This window comes from Poecilia reticulata, linkage group LG14 (assembly GCF_000633615.1).
Source record: "Poecilia reticulata strain Guanapo linkage group LG14, Guppy_female_1.0+MT, whole genome shotgun sequence".
In the NCBI taxonomy this organism is placed as follows: Eukaryota; Metazoa; Chordata; class Actinopteri; order Cyprinodontiformes; family Poeciliidae; genus Poecilia; species Poecilia reticulata.
The window spans coordinates 17417621-17435446 of record NC_024344.1 but is presented as its reverse complement, the minus strand read 5'-3'; the positions used below and the strand labels follow the sequence as shown (position 1 = coordinate 17435446).

The 17826-nt window shown below is 40.9% G+C and overlaps 1 protein-coding gene across 3 annotated transcripts in view; it reads right to left on the bottom strand.

Moving 5' to 3' along the window:
• Positions 1-11693: 11693 nt before the first annotated feature.
• The window catches only part of LOC103476087 (protein spinster homolog 2), a 34355-nt gene continuing 28222 nt past the window's right edge, over positions 11694-17826 (bottom strand). The window contains exons 10-11 of one of the 3 annotated variants that reach the window (XM_008428165.2): positions 16223-16275; positions 11694-12173 (exon numbers count right to left, since the gene is read on the bottom strand). In XM_008428165.2, the coding sequence (XP_008426387.1) occupies positions 16227-16275 (49 nt within the window). In that variant the 3' untranslated portion in view covers positions 11694-12173; positions 16223-16226. Of the gene's footprint in view, positions 12174-16222; positions 16276-17826 lie in introns of those variants that run through there. The other 2 variants (XM_008428164.2, XM_008428163.2) reach the window with 2 other exon arrangements.

The following is a 17826-nucleotide window of genomic DNA, read 5'->3' as shown; positions in this document are numbered from 1 at the left end:
AAAATAAATTACAAGCACGCTGAATTATTTTAATCATCTAATCGCATCGTGTCTACACATCCGTAAAAACAATCTTAAATTCATGTACTAAAATTAAATTGCATGAAATTCATTTAAATAATGCAAGCTGGCTTTAAATACATTAATCATTTGATTTAAATCTTGTCATAGCGGCACTATTCTTTTTTCTCGCGAGACTTTATTGTCAGGCAAAAGTTTGAGTCGCGCGCAGACATCTTTGCGTTCTGTGTTGCTAGCTAGGGAGCTAGCGTCCGTTATGGGGAAAGTGCAAATTTAGCGCTAGTCGGGTGGCCGAGGATTGTTTTCACTACTGGCTCACTTCTGTTGCCAGCCAATAGTAGGCTAAGCACATCCTGTATCCTTATACAAATGTTATGCTTGAACAACAAGGTGCACAACGAAGTCAGAAATTCTAACCTTCTTTGTCCCCTAGTCTCAAGTTCTGTATCGTGTCAGTGTGTACTGTAATAGCCCCCATCCTAGCTATAGAAAAAGGGACCTCACATTCTTTCAGAACAAAAAAATAGCAACATTTTATATAAAAATACATAAATGAATTTTTTTTTATATCTCATGGAAAATGATATTTTTAATAAACTGCTTTATCATAGAACTGGAGTTTAATAAAAGAGGCTGATTTCCCCCCTCGCCCAGCAGCAGTTAGCTTTGACTTCATAAGATTTAGGAGCTCTGTCACGATTATCTCACACATGATGATGAATATTTAATATTTAGTGAATAATCCCACTCCCTGCATCCCATAAACCTCCATCTTTTTTCCCCCCCTTACCCCCTCAAGACTTCACTCGGCTGCTGGTTCCTGTCCCATCTGATGGATTCAGTGCTCGTACTTCCCGCGGGCTCAGTTGGTTTAATGTGATGAGGATGGATTCACTGTGGTTTTCAGCCGTTACCAGTTTCTCTCGCTGGAAACTCTCAATTTATAAATTGTTAAATGTTCCGCTAAACGTCAGACATCTTAATCAGAATTTAATAAGGGTTGCATCATTTCCCTCTGCGGTCTTAACAGACATGAGCTATTCTGTTTTTTTTGGTTTTGATTGTTTTTTTTTTTAATTGTCAGTGTGAATCCAGATCATTATTTACAGATCACACTCCGCTCTGCCCCTCGGGGTCTTCTTGGATGAGCTCCCACAGTTTGCCTGCGCTCAGACTGTCCACAGGCTGTAAGGCTGCACAGCATACAGACACTCTGTGCCATTTTGCCTGCTGTCCAACTCCGGCTGAAAAAGACACGCTGCGGCACTTCAGCCAACAGAAATTGGTTGTCAACAGCGGATGTTCTGCAGATAAGAGAACCCAGAAGAGGGACACGGCTGCCCTGACGGTCGTTTTTAATCACAAACAAGCAGCCAGGTTCTCCACACAGCGCGTAGAGAGCCTCTCTCTATGAATGTCATCAGCTAAATGGGCCCATTCACATCTAATACCGCCACTCAGGAAGTGAATCGACTTGGTGGGGATCGATGTTATTGATCAGAGTTATTGTCAGGAAAAGCTAGGATAAGCAGATTGATTCAGCCTTCAACCTGGATTTGGGCGCGGTGAGATTACAGCGGCCTCCAGAACAGATTTTATGTGACAGATAAACAAAAAGTAACAGATCATTTTGAAACAAAGTAACAGCAACAATATGCTTTTAAAGGCATTTTGTATGTATTTTAAAATGTAGGCTCAAAATAGAATTTTTTTTAAAAAATTCACTAAACTCTTACTTGAAAAGTAAACCACTAAATATGCTGAAATTTTATAAACATTTGGTATGCTTTAAATGACGTGTATTTACAACAGATGGCTCTAGCCAATAGACTGCGTTGAGAACTGCAGCCTCTGAATCTCATTTTTGTCACATTTTGAATCCGTGTATCGTTTTCCTCCCATTTCACAACGTGAAATATGCTTTGGTTTTGTCTTTTTTAAGGTACAGTACTGAGAGTGACAAACCTGCTGTTAAAGCAGTTCATATTCTGGTTTTTGCTGGAATCATGTCTAATGCTCAATCAATAGTAGCATTGAAGCACAAGATGCCAGTCAGATCTTGTGTTAGTTAGCATTAATCCCTTTTAAAGCCAGCGTCACTCTGATTTTCCATTTGACCCCGATCACATTGATATGACCTTTCAGTTTGGAGAGAGGGAACAAAAACTCGGAGCTCACTCGGTTTCCTCTCACACCACACAAAAAAAAAAGAACAAGGATTCCTCGTAGCAGGATTCATCTCTCACTTTCGCATATGTTCGTTCTACTCGGCCCATGTTTATTTATGCGTCTGCCTTGCCACATTTTCTGCTGTGATGTCATTATCTTTAAAAAGGGCTTTAGGGTTTAAACTCCATATGGAGTGTGGCGTGTATCTCCTCTATCTGGGAGAAAAAATAAACCTTTGTTAAGGTTTTTTTTTTTTTTTTTCTTCTATCTGCCATATGTGCAAAGGTGGTGCGTGTGGTCAAATCAGAGGTGAATGAAAGTGCATCAGGCCTCCATGTTATTCTGAATAACAGCTCCTTGTTCATAGCAGGCAGATTTTTCTGAATTGGTAACCCATGATGTGTGATTGTGATATCCGCCTTCTTGTGGTAAGATGTTTATATCTGTTGTTCCTCTGTTGGGTTTAGGGAAGCGAGAACAGAGAGCACAGCATGAAAGAAAGGCCTACGTTACCCACATACTCTGCTTTTAGATTAAGCTTTTGTTACAAGAAAATCAATCAAAAAACTCAAGTCATAAAGGAGTCATTTGACCAATTATATCATTTAATCAGTCGTAACACATTTGACACTTTAAAGGTTTTAAAAGGAGCAACCAGCCACCAAGAGGAAGCAAGCTTCACAACCGTCTAAATATAAGAGCAAAAGACGCCTTTTTTTTTTTTTTTACAGGAACTATTAAAAAGGACGAAACATCCAATAAATTTAGAAAATAATAATAATTTAAAAAACCCTGGCATATAATTTTTTTTCAAAAAAATCTGAATTATGCGTAAAAATAAGTTGTCCACGTTGCTGTGGAAGTCCAAGTCAAGTACAAAGATTTTTTGTGATTTTTCTCAAGTCAAATCTAAAGTCATTAAATTTGGGATTCAAGTCTGATTATTCAGTTTTAGCTTCTCATGTCCTCAAAAACCAAGATCTTCATCTCTCACCTTCAGGCATCAGCAGGTTGTACACAAGAATTATCCGGACTTATGAAAGTTCACAGCACATCTGATATTTTGAGTGTTTTTTTCATGGTTATTTTCCATTTTTTCACAAAATAAAGCATTGTGTTTGACGTGTTGCCTTGGAATACATTCATGGATTTGCATTAAATCAGCCAAAGTAACAATGTGAGTGATCAGAACTTCACAAAGCCTCGACATCATGACACAAACCAGTTTGCACCTTGTAACCACCGTCAAGAGTAGAGGTTGGACTGCTGGACTCACAGAAACAAAAGAAAAGCAGCAGGGCTGTCATGTTTTAGGCTTAGGGTTTAAAATTCAAAGAATGCTAGAGTTTTATTCAGTGTTTTAAAGTGTCCTAAACCTTGGTAGGGATGATTCAATGAGGCATATGATTTTTTTTTTTTTGTTCTAAGCTGTAAAGTGTCCAAATGGTGGTAATAGAGTCGGAAGAAAAGCTTTTCTTGCTGATAGTACTGCTGAATACTTTCAGGAACAAAATATCTCTTCAGAAGCAGAAACGAGTTCAGTCTCTGCTGTAGAAAGTGGTTGGAGTTGCTGCAGTGTTGTTTTCCTGGGCGTGGGTTCTGGTTCACTTTGAAAAAGACAAACATACGTAGTGAACATACTGTATGTATACATCTACTCGCCTTTGTGGCTCCATTCATAAAAGCTCTATCTTTACGCCCCAGTCATTCACGAAGACGCTTTTGTCCCTCTGTGCCTAGAGCTGCTTTACGTGTGGGACCCACGGACGTTAACCGTCACGCACGCGGAGACACGCTCGGCTAACCTTTTGGAGCGTTCTCCGAGTCACTTTACGCCGCAGTGGGAACAGCGGTGCTAAAAATGGAAACGTTTGAGCTAAACATAGCAGCTGAGACCAAGCAGCATCATTCAGTCTTTGCTAACTCGGGCGTTCGCTCATGGTTAATTCAGAAAACGATGCTATTCGTAGCGCTAACGGGCTCCGTTCAGGGCCCTGAATCCACCGAGGCACACAACACGAACCACTGCAGTCACTTCAGATTAAATGCTCTGAGTTAGTCAGGATGCGAAATCAAATGAATGGCATTGTGGATTCTCGGCTCATTATTATAACATCCAGCGTCCAGAAAAAGGACACTTACTAATTTCTAAGCCATATTTTAAAAAATGAAATGAAAGTGATGATGCTTCAAGAAAAGATTCTCAGAAACCAGAAGAGCAACATCTAATAAGAGTCTGTTGCCTCTTATTGTATTGTTTTGTTGTTTGAGTTGCCCAAGTTATTATTATTATTATAATATATTTCTTGCTTTGGTTTTAGTTTTCAGTAAAGTTTTATTAGCTAAAAAAAAGAATTACATTTTTCTTTCTTTTTCCTTTTACATGGGCCTCATGCTGTCTCTGCATGTTTCATTTAGGGATGCCAGTTCTTAAATACAGCGCCTAAACAAAGTATTTATCCCATTGGATGTTTTACTGTTTTTATTTAGTTATTTATTTATTTTTTTCAAATCAATAGAGACCAACAAAATGTAGCATTTTGTTCAAATGAAAATCCCCAAAAATCTATTTCCTACAGGACAAATATGTGAATGCAGTGAGTGCGTCTCCAGTGATTGTATTATGAAGACGTGTGTCTATGGAAAGTCCATTCACTGGACAATCAGTTTTTCAGCAGGAAGACAAAAATAAAGCACTTCCAGCAAATCAGAGGAACTATTATTTCTATTGAAAAGTAGAATTCAGGAAAAGAACATACCATGTGGTTATTAATTTTCAAACTCTGCTGGTACCGATTCCATCCATCCAATCCATCCAAAATGGCAGCTCATGACCAAAGCATCCTGCAGTGTTTTAACAGGCAAGCTGATCGTATTCCTTCCTCTCCTGATGACAGCTGTGTCTGATTTGTTGTGTTTATGTTGACCTCTTCCAATGGCAGTGGCTGAATGGTTCGGCATGGGGACGGTGCACCTCATTCTACACTATAAACTCTGTTTGCTTCCACCACCCTCTTCTCTCCCCAACCCTCAAATGCACTGGCAGCCTTGAGTGTGAGATTTAATATCAGTTTTTAAATTTTCTTCCCGAGCCTAATGCACTCAAGTTCAACCCTGTTGGTTAAAAACAAACTGTGATATGCGACAACAGCAGGGCTGGTATGTCAGCTCACATCCTCAGTTGCTCACGCTGCAGTGTGGACCGACTCTGCATACACGGAGAATGGGCTCAGAAATGTTCATTGAAATAAAAACCTGAAATTTTTACCTGTTTCTTGAAAATGTGCATATAATTACGTTCTGTCAACAGGAAGTTGTTCTTAAACAAACTATAACCAGTTTAACCCTAAAACCGGCAGCTGCGAGTTGCAGATCGACTCCTCGGGTTTGGGCTGTTTGATGGGGCAGTGCCACCAGGTTTGAGCTAATTGTTGCAACTGCTAGTCTGAAGGAACTGGGGTTTTTTTGCATGCAGAAACATGCAAAAGAAATAAGAAAAAAGACCAAAAAAACACTTTTTGCATGTTTCTGCTGATATTTTGACATTACTTGTGATGAGCCAAACGTCTTTGAGATTCAACGGCTATCTTGCCATCACCCTAATCTTTAGATGCATCCACAGATTCGCCAAACAGGCTGGGACCGCCTGTGCCTATAGAAGTATGGTCACAAATTAACAAACTAATGTATATTTTAATTCATTTTGAATTTTTCCTCTTTAAATTGAGTTTGGTGTTGCTAATAAGATGAGAAAAAGCTGTAAAAGATAGTTTACTTTTCTTTACTTTGTAACCCATCAACTACAAAGTAAGCTAATGCTAATTTGGTTTATAGACCAAATGCTACAAATGTTAGCACCTTATGAAAAAACCTCACAAAATGCTACTGTTAATTAATTTAATCCAGAAAAATTTTCAGTACACGTTAGATGTTATTTATTTATTTTTTGGTGGCGTCTTAACAGCTCCTCCTATAACTGCTATGGTAAAGGTAGCAGCGGTTCTGCAGTGTGAGGTGGGCTGGAAGGTGAGAGATGAACACTGGAGGTGTGCTGTCATGTGTTCTTCTTTCGTCTCTCCGTTATCCTCCATTTCTATTCAGACGGGTCGGGTTGCACTGCTTTCTCTCTTTGAACATCTTGAACGAAGATCTCTGAGCGGCATTGATTTATGCCTGCTGACAGACTGCTATTATGAAGCCCGAAAAGTTCGTTTTGTACGTGTTGCCACAACATAAATTTACGGTGTCATAAAAATCCTAATGAGCTCATGTTGACAGCACTGTCAGAGTGTGTGTTAGGCAGGAACCAGCTTAATTTAAGCCTTCACGAGCCTTCTCGGGTTTTAATCGGTCACCACTCGCTGCTATATATGGTCGCTTATAAAGTTACAGTGAACATTTACTGGGTGGGGAGGGGGTAAAATGTTAAAAGTGTGCAAGATGTTTAAACATTGTTCACATTTTTACAATTTACAAATTAGTACATTTTACTTCCAGATGTGTTTATAGAGCTACCTATGTCTAAAACCTCAAGTGTTTTCGGGTAGGTCTCTACCAGCTATGACCAAATGCTGAAAATGATGCCTCTCCTTTATTGCAAACAGTTCAGTCAGATAGAGAATACACAGAGAATAGAGAATTATCAGACATCATTTATAAAAAAAGGTTCTGCCCTCCCCCACTCAGCTCCTTAAGACTAGCCAGCAGCAATTAGCAAACACCTGGTGAAACTGCTGAGCTCATGTTGGGAGCTACATCTCAGTGCAGCGCTGGTACAAAGTCGTTAAAGGGTTAACAGAGGAGCCATGTTGTGGCGACTTGCTGAAGGCAGTTTCAAAAAGAGCAGGAGTTTTTAAAGAGACAGAGGCGCAATTTCAAGGCATTAAATTACATTAAATTAATTCAATCATATTTGATATGTACAGCATTTTTTTTACATAACAGTGACTTGATTGTGCTATAAAATGGCACTGTGTACCTGGAAAACTCATACTGCCCCTTTAAGTGTAGCAGTTTAAGCTACGCTGCAGTGAATAAATCAAGAGTGTTAAATGAGGTCAAAGAGGTATTTTTCCTCCATCAGCTCAATAAGTGGGACCGCAGCAGGGCAGGCGTGCCTGAACATGTGCGCCGACATTAAAGACGCCTAAACAATACACCATTGAAACTTTAAAACCGACTGACATTTCCAAGCTTCACGTCCTCCAGCAGGTTTTTATTTTTTTATTTTTTCCCACGTCTCCATAATTTAGCCTGCGTGTTCTACAGAGTTTGTCCTCTGTGATTTCAAAGTGGCAAAGTGCACATGGAAACTCCAGTTCCTGCTAGAACGGCTCCCCTTTTCCCGTCTACGCCCCTGCGTTTCCTGCCTGCCGCATAAGTAAGTGTTGCTGATTGGAGCATCTGACAGCTGCGGGACATTTTGGCCTGTTTATGGGGAAAGAGGTGTTGGTCTCTCTGGGTCGTACTTTCTTCTTCCTCTGACTCGTATAATCTTCTTCTTCCCCTTAAAGATGAGCACAGGGCTCAGGTAAATGAAAGGCCTGCTCGCCAACTCGTTGAACCTTTTGGCACAAACGCAGTGTGTGCTTACAATTTGTGTTTGCGCAGCCTAGTCATAGACGCATCCATTAGCGGTTATTAGCCGTAAATGCACGTCAATGCGCTCTCTAATGAGCGTCGGAACAAAAAGGCCCTTTTGTCGGAGGACTTCCAAACTTCCTGTGAAGGTAAATATTAGCTCTTTTGACTGCGTCTTCAGCATGGATGGAGCCCTGTGTCTGTGTTGTGTCCTGTAAGCCGCTCGGGGGGCTTTATGGTGGCTTTATAAACCGAGCTCAACATAGGCTTGCCTGACTAAACCTCAATAATACTGTAGCTCATTCAGGGATAAACTCCCGACTTTCTCTCGCTGCGATAATAAAAAAAAAGGGTCTTTGTAAACCTCTGAAGAAAAAGATGAGTCCGGGAAGAAGTAAATGGGATTCAGTTCTCAAAAAGTGGCGTTTATTTGAAATAAAATAGTTGGAACGGCTTTGAACTGACTCGCCTCGACTCAAAGCATGTAACTCTGAGGGTGAATTACTACACGAGGTCGGTGTTTGACCCCTTTAGATTTACTTTACGTCATGTTTGAGGTGATAAAACACGTGATGGTTGCGTCAACCTGCCGGGCCACTCAGGTCTTCTGGTTCTGCTCTGCATCCCCAGAATCAAAACCAAACATGGGGAAGAAGCATTCAGCTTCTATGCAGCACAAATCTAGAACAAACTTCCAGAAAACAAATCAATGCTAAACCCCACTTGTTTAGAGTTTCCTTTGATTCATCATAACTGGAATATTGATTGATATTATGTAGATGATTTTGCTTGTTTCACTTTTAGTGACTGCCTTATTCTTTTTATGGTGTAAAGCACTTTGAGTTGCCTTGTGGCTGAAATGTGATATACAAATACACTTAATGTCTGAAAAAACTTACACCCAGAGTCAATTTAAAAAGCAGTTTTCAAAATGTTTTCTTTAGGCAGCCTCAGAACAACCCGACCAAGAACGGGACCAACAAGCATAGATGGATGTAATTGTGATACCAGTACAAAAAGTTCCAACCTTTATTATCACTGTTAGTCATGGACGTTAAAGGCAGCTGGTCAAATCCAGAGCACGTATACTTGAAATATAGTATCCTACCAAATATCACGTCCAAGCAACTATGATATATCGTATCGCTTTAAATAAGGTGTAATGAAGGGCATTTTGAGGCTTTTATTTTTCTACTTTGATTCTTCTTTCATTTAACTAGCTTGTCATGTTCAAAAGCTTGCTAAGGTTCGGGTGATGGGAATGCTGGCGTAACATCAGGTTCTCATCGATGGGAAAAAAAAACCAAAAAAAAAACATTAAAGTCCCTTTAATCAGATAATTATAATCTTTTCTTTTCTGGGACCGTGCAAGGATTAAGCAGGCATAGAAAACAGAGGAACTAATGGATCCCCTCCTTGTAAAAGCAGTAAACAAACACATACCACACGTTGAATTTAAGTGATTAAATAAGTTTATTTGATTTACACTTTTTTTTTATCCCTTTTTTTTTTTTCTTACAATGTTTGTCTTTTAAATCAACAAGTCCCCAAACACGCCCCTCCTGACGGGGGAGGTGGGAAGAGCATCACAGTTCATTTTCTAAAGTTAAATCCTCTGATTTCTCCAACATGTAGCTCTACTGACTAAAAACAAAAATAAAATCTGTTTTCTGCTCAAGATCAGAAATAAGTCGCTTTGTACAGAATTCTTGTATAACAAGAAACAGCACACACTTAATACATCACCTCAGTGATTATTAACGTAGCATAAGTCAATGCAACAGGCTATAAAAAAAAAAAGAAGAGAAAGAACAAAATCAACTGGGTTTTTTGGCAAAGTGAAACTCGGTTCGTGAGCCATCCTCTTCTCTGTAGTATGACAGCTCAAAAAAAAAAAAAAAAAAATTAAATAAATCAGCACTTGCTGGGGATTTGGTGAGGGCATGGGAGGCATGAAGCGGCATACTTCTGTGACAGAGGTTGTGAAGACGATGCCAGGATGTTTTTGCAAATGATTCCCTGAACATTAAAGTGTGCAAAATGGTTCGATCGGTTATTCTGACAGAAAAAACAAAAACTAACAAATACCATGGCATCCTTCAACTGAGGCTGCTTTAAAAACCATCACATTGCATTTTGTTCTGTTTATCTATATATACTTATATATATGAGATGTCTGAATATTGATCACAGTTTACAGGATGATTTCTTAGTGACGTGTAAAGGTATTGTGTTGATTAATAGTGATACGTACAAAGTGAACTACTTGGCGTTTAAAAACCAAATGACACAGAAAAAAATAAAAAACTAAGTGTTGTATATTCAAACCATAAAACTTCCCTTTATAGAATATTCTTCATTGTGGTAACAAAACAAATAAATACATTGCATTCAAGCCATCATTTATACAATATATTAAAGTTACTGCATGATATAGCTCTCTCTTCCTCTCTCTCTCTCTATATATATATATATTTATCTGTAGTAGTTGTTAAAAAAACATTTGGTAACATCAAAAAAAGACAAGAAAATGTGAAAACGTAAGGTAAGAAGCTTAGTTCATTAAGAAGTTGATGTGTAAACACGGCCGGCTGGACACAATCACATTCAGAGAGCTCCATGCAGCCGGAGGGAAGCTAAAGCTAATGATCCAGCCGCATGGAGAGTCGCTCGTCGCCACGGGAACCCCAGGCCCGTCCGTTTCCCGTGTTCTCTTAGAGGTCGGAAAAGTGCTTTCTTTCCCTTTCAGTAAAGACATGCTCAAAACTGAACGTGTCTTGGAGCACTGGATCTAAAAAATATAAAAAGGTATTTTCCTCACTGATGAAATTCAGGTAAAATTAAGCAACAGGAAGTGTTTAAGTCAGAGATGCCTGATGCTAAAGGTTTTCTGTTCCCGTCTCGGATTCTTTTTGATTTCGATCACTAATTAGCTGATGACTGTCTCTCCAGCTCTGTGTTTTTTCCTGCAAATATGGTTTTGGAGGGGATCAGATATCTTCAGCTGCATGGGGGGGAGAGGTCTCTCTTCACAGTGCCTGTCACTGTATCACCACCCAGGACCGGAACGCAACCCTTCATTAAAAGCAACTCCGTCCATGTGTGGCCGGTTTTTTTTGTGTCCAGAAACTCATAACCAACCATCAGAAAGTCAGCCGTCTAAAGGGAAAGCAGCTCGCTGATAAGGCAGTAAAGGATAACAAAACAGTTGGTTTTCTCTAAAGAAAAAACATTTTTTTTCCCCTTTTGCTCCTCATATATATATAAAGATTATATATATATTATCTTGGTCTTTCTTCCAAGTCCAACGAGTAGCATTCCATTTCTCTTTTGGGAAAAGCATATGTAAGCATATAAGCATATGTATATAATAAATAACAAAAAACAAAACAAGAATCCAGTGTTCGCCTCAGATCACGCAAACAGCATCATGATCCTTCTGAAACAATCATTGGCAGCAACTTCCAGTATTAAACTTCAACATTACACACACACACACTCACACGCACACACACACAAACAAAAAAAGAAAAAAGTAATAATGTGCAGAAAGTTCTCACATCTGTCACATTCTCTGGCACTGTCTATACTCGTTTTAAGTGCTAAAAGCTCAAAGGAAAACATGTATGAGGTCAAAGGAAACGTGTGCAGGCGGGGGGAAAAGCTCCTGTTCTTAAGGCTGATTTACTGACCTTCAAACAGTAACACCTTTTTTTTCTTTTTGGCTCTAGGCTGACTGCTTTGTTTACATGCACAGCGTAATCAGTTAGCAGAACACTGCGAATGTGACGTAAACTGTGATGTTAACACTGCGATGGACAGGACGACATGGTCGGAATAATTAGTGGAAAATCTGGGTTTTGTGTGGGGAAAAGGTGTTGTGTGCATGTAAACGCAGTCAGAGAGGAGGTTGTCAGGGAGCGTCGGTGGTCAGTGCAAAGTTTATAGGAATGTAAATGAGGCTATGGCACTTGGTGCAGACTAACAGCCGATGGTTCGATGCAGACGGACAAATAAGAGACGCGCTGTTGGGCAGGCAGGCAGGCAGGTAGACAGGGCAGGTTCATGGTCAGCATTCAGTAGTATGGCATCAAAAAGTCAGAAGAGTTGCGTCGTCGTGGATCCCGAAGAGTCGTGGATCCCGAAGAGTCGTGGATCTTCGCAGACTTGGGACGAAAAAGCTACTCCCCCACCTGGGGAGGTTCGAGGCGGAGCAAGACGCTCCCCTCGTTTTCCAGTTCCGAGTTGAAAACCAAACGAGAGCAGCAGGGAGCCCGAGAGGAGCAGGAGGATTCTAACGGTGATGACAAAATAAAAAAATATATATAGAAAAGGACGGCGGGCACTCTTTATTTTGGCGTCCTCTAAACATCTGTGCAGATAGGTCCTCGTCTGCTGATCACCTGGGGGAGGAGAGAGACAGGAGAAGGGTGTGAGCTCTTCGAGTCGGGCCTCACCGCAGGACGCTCTTGTGTAATTAATGCCGAGGTCAACAGTTCTTGGGCCATCTGGTCAGACCTTCCTGAAAGTGCTTGCACACTGTGACCAGACTGTGGCCTAAATATGCTCCTGCACTCAGCATACAAACTGGAAAACCTGAACAGCACGAGCATTAAACAACGGCAACTGGGGATGGAGGTTATCGATTAACGAACTAATCGACTCGTTAAAACAAGTCCCAGTCCGCCCCTGTGTGCAACACACATAAACCTCGACTCTCTCACTGGTTAATTAGCCTAGACTGAGGAATTACTGGATACACAAAAGTAAACAATATGTTTTGGTTGAGTGTGAACGGAGCCAGTCTGGTTTGGGATGGAAGATTTTTCGTCGTTGATAGCCTCAGCGACGGTCGTATCGTTTGGGAGCGAGGCTCTAAAACTGCCAGTGTTGAGACAATTAGAGCCATGAACGCCGCTTTGATTTGTGTGAAAAGCGGCCGTCCCGCTAATAGCTCCGCCGTGAATACGCCGGGGAAATGTTGGCTTCGTGAGCTAATAGGAGTAGGGGGGGAAGGCTGATTGGCCTGGCAGACCTACAAAGTCTAATCAAAGCAAAATGTTGCTTTTATGGCCGACAGGATCCAAATCGTGGCTGGACGAACGGACGGAGAGAATGAAAGGCGCGCTCATCACACTGAGAAAGCAAAATTATCTTAAATTCAAGATTCCTTTTTGTGTCCAGCTTTGCACTTTGTATGTGTGTGAAACACACATACAAAGTGTATGTGTCTGTGCGTGTGTGTGTGTGTGGTCTGTGGAAGTGCTGACAGAGGACTTGGAGCTTTTGTTAAATGATAATAGTCCAGGAAAGTATGCGCCTGCAGCTGTACAAACACTTCCAACGGTAAAAGTTTTGCCCAGTGATGTGATTTTTTTCTTCTTCCCCCCATCATGGGGATAATATGGGATCGCAGTTACTGAATACATGAGCGTGGAGCTCTGCTGTCAGATCTCCTGCCGATGTTTTGACAGCGCCAAGCTCGGGGATGCCCTCGCGTTAATCCTGACGTCCTGGAGGACGGCGGGATGAGAGGGAGGGCGGATGCGGTCAGAAGAGGCAGCAGAGGGAGCTAATTGGATCTCAGTGTATCCGATCTGCTCCGGGGGTTTGCGTTGTCGGTGATTAATAGCCTGCGATGTATAACGGCTTAAGCGATTACTGTTTCTCTTCATCCTCATTTATTTAGACTAGATGTCCCCCCCCCCCTCCTCTGCGAATCTGCTCCGATTCCCTTCGACTTCTTGTCAGAGATAAATGCTGGAGTTGTTGGATCTTCCCCTTGAACTTTCAAAGCGAGTCGCACTCTAAACAGCCTGCGCTGTCAGTGAAGAATGAATGTACAGATTTTTTATTTTTTTGCATTTGGAGAGAAAATTAGCTGAAAATCAGTTGCTGCAGAATGTCTTTGTGATTCTTCTATGGGACAGAAAATAGCAGTTCAGCTCTGACCTAGGATAGCAATGCAACAATCAGGGATTTCCATAATTAGCAACTTTTGACAGTGGAAAACACAAGCTCTGGCTCTGTGTGTGTGTTTGTCATACCTTGGGGGACCATTTTCCTGACACATACAACGTTGTGGGGACCAATTGCTCCTTGTGGGGACCGAAGCCTGGTCCCCACGAGGGGAAACGCTGTTTATAGGTCAGGGGTCAGATTTAGGACTACGGTGTGAGTAGAGTTTTGGTTAGGTATGTAATGGATAGGATCAGGGTAAGTGTAAGGTTTAGACTGTAGAAATGAATGGAAATCAATGGAAAGTCCCCACAAAGATAGCCATGCAAACGTACGTGTGTGTGTGTGTGTGTGTGTGTGTGTGTGTGTGTGCGTGCGTGCGTGTGTGCGCCTTCACGACACACACACGCCTTCAGAGCCGACCTCTGGAACATGATATGTGTGTGCCAGCCTTTCATGTCACCTGTCATTAGCTTTCGCCTGCTAAAATCCATCTGTCAACACTCATGACGCCCATTGAAGTAAAGGGCAAAAGTATAGATTTTTACTATTTCTGTTTTTATGAAAGCCTAAATTTTAAAAAATTTACTAGGAAGTGGCAACCCACAAAGGAGAGGAGCCAGCACTGTCACGTGCTGGACACCGCACTGCCCAGAGAACCCTGGTCAAAGGAATACAGAGTCATATTCTTCAAGTAAGACATAAATGTAAAGCCCAATAAATAAATGCATACGTATACTCTAAAAATGCCAAGAAAGAATTAAAACTCTATGCTTGTGATGGCACACTTTTCAATGGTAGCGTCAACATGCTAGTGATAGCTCGCACTCTAATGGTAGCATTCAAGGTAATAGTAGCATGTTAGCTTAAATGCTAAAACGCTACTGTTAGCACTTAAGCTAACAGTAGATATCTAAATATCGTAATGGTATTTAGGTACCATTAAATGCTATCTAATGGTAGCATTTAAGGTAACAGTAGCATGTTAGCAAACTTGTATATAAAAGCTAAGCTTTACGGACTAAATGGAGTACATCAATTATGCATTATACATTATGATTATGCATAACGAAGTTTGTCTTTATGTGACAAAATCTGAAAAAGTTCAAAGCGTGTGAATACTTTAGCAAAGTCCTATCGGTTTCTCAAGCCTACTGCAAGATGTTTGGAATGATTTTCTGCAAACTGAATCACAAATCACCTACAGAGCTGTGAAAAATCACTCCTGTTGTTTTTGCAAAATTGGCAACATTTACTTTTTGTCTATAAAGATCCAAACACCAAATGTGTTTATCGCTTCGATTGCTGACACATCTTGTATAATAACATTTTGCTTCATTGTGAAATGATTGTATGCGTTTTGTACAATGCTTAAATTGTAGTGTTAATTTTGAAATGGTGTTGTTTTATATATAAAAAAAACAAAGAAACCAAAGCAAAAGAAAAACATCTAACTGTTATCTGGAAGTGGGAGGCATATTTCACAACTGAAATCATTCTTCAAGTCAGCAAGATCCTGAGGTCATAATCTACGTGAACTCGCACCTCCTCAAAGTTTTTCCATTTGGTTGGCTCTTCCTCTCGTATTTTACAGGAAGATGCAATGTTGGCAAATGATCTCTCTGCTTTCCTCATCTGAACTCTGCCCATCCTGCCAGTTTTCCAGTAAGCTCCCCAGTTTTTTTTTTTTTTTATCAGTTGGCTTCATTTCATCATGTAGAAAATAAGGACATGCTATCAGAGGGTTTAAAGTGGTTCCTTCTTTACGTTTTTATTCACATATTAGTCATTTGACTTTGCAAACCAACATTTGCCTAACCTTTTTATCTAAACAGAGCGCTACTAAGAGTTAATGGGCACAAACCTGAAGTGCACACATGACCTACCTGTTTCTTTGAGATGGTGTGTTTTTACAGTATTTCAACAAAATAAAAAACTTTTGACAGGTTGGTAAAGAAAGCAGCAACGCCTTGACATTTGCTCTAACCATGATAACCTTAACAAATAAGTCACAACAGATTCCTTGTCCACCTTATCGGGGAGTCAAAGTTTATCCTTGTTATTATTCAGTGTCTGCTACTGTAGCTCCACCATTGTATACAGGCGTATCTGGTGCGCTGCCAATTATTGTGTTTTCGTCTGGGTTAATAAGTCCAGAGCTTGTGTGTGTGTGTGTGTGTGTGTGGGCCTGATAATGGCAGGAAGTAGGAAAAGCAGCTCAGGTCGTGATAAGACGCTGGTCAGCTCTCTGAACCTTCCTGAGTACAACGCGATGGGAAAACGGTTCACGGAGCAATCGTTCTGGCCTCGTCGTGTTTATCACGAGACGTTCCGCTTCAGGTGAGAGTCTGCTTAGATAATGAGTGGGGAGCTCTCTACATGCTAATGTTCCAGGGTTGTCTTTGTGTTATCAGCCACTCAAACTCCCTGACAAAGTGCTGATGTGAAAAACACTAAAGTTCTTAAGTGGCTTTTGGAACAGAAGGCAAATTACCTGGTCATACCTTGACTGAAGAAGGTGGAGTCTGATGCATCAGATTCTTCATCCTGAAAAGAGAAAATATGTCTAAGCAACGACTCAAGTACGAAAATGTCATCATTTTCTTTGCATCTCCATGGTTCATTTCCCCAAAATTTTAATCGTCTCGTACAGAGAAAGTCCTTCTCCGTCTGTTTAGTCACACTTCAGCCGTGATGCACACGCCGAGTCTGGATGAGACAGTTCTGCTCCGGCACAACACCAGGCAGAACTGTGAACGGCGTGAACGCGCGGGTACGCACTGCGCTGCGCTATTAATGGAAACCCAACTGCTAAAAAAAGCTAAGAAGCTAGGAATAATAAAGCACTCCTGAAGGCTGGAAATAGGCACATGCGCTCCAGTGAGTTACTCGTTCGGCTCCGTGCCTTTTTTTTTTTTTTATTAATAGCACAGAGTTTCTGAGGACACACTCAGAGGAGAGGGGGAGGAGAAAAATGAGTGGCACTCTGCAGAGTCGTGGGGAATTTATAAGTTGTAGGGTTTATGGCATGAATGGAATATATAAACACCACCACCAGTAACATGGAATAACCATCAGTGTCGTTTTGCTCACTCCCCGCGGTGCTGTTTGCAACTTATGAAAAATAAAACTGCTTCTCTGCTGCTGTTCTTTTTTTCTTCATTGGGATTTTCATATTCTTTATGAAGCATAGAAGATATGGAGTCAAAAAAACTCAACAGTGATGTCGGTGGAAATTAAAGGAGAAACACCTATGCGTACTATTTGATAACTGATTTAAATCTGAAGTTTAACAGCTATGAGTGTCGTGTCTGTTAAGAAGCTGAATGCTGGAGCAGATAGCCTGACTAAGGTGAACTATTAGCTTTTCCAGCTACTGTAAGTATAAAGTGCATCAAAATCACACATAAATGTCAAAGAAAGTGTCATTATAACGAAAATGTTATCAATGTTATATTATTACCATCAGTATGAATGTTACGCTGGGATGCTACTGCTGTCTAAAGTAGCGGTTCTCAACGTGGGCGGTACCGCTCCCCAGGGGGCGTTCAGAGGACAGGGGGCGCTGGCGGACATTTTTACAAAAGGGGGACGCTGGGATGCCTTTGGGGGGCGTTTAGTCGAAGGTAAACTTTACACCTTAAATCCACAACAATGCCAGTTTAGACTTTGAGCAATCGATTGAGCCATTGATACAGTTGGCTGCAACTGTATCGATGACAGCTCTTCTTCTTCTATTCAGTGTTTGATAGCTTCTGTTAGCTTCTTGGCGCAGCTCTGTTCTCCTGCTACTGGTAGCTAAAATCACGACACCCTCACTGTGTATCCCTCTGAAAAATGAACCCATTTAAAAAAAGACATAAAGAAATCCCTCCATGGGTGATACCACGATAGAGAGCGTTCATTTTATAGCGTTAACACCGGTGCTGTAAGTGGTCCGGTAAGATACGGGTGTGATAGAACAACACAGCACTTTTAAATTTCAATAATCAGAATGCAGAAATTGTTTCCGTTGTTTTTTTAATAGGTTTATATGAGTCTGCCTTTTCCCCATCGACACGCTTTCCGACCGCCCTGCACCTTAGGGGCTTAAAAAAA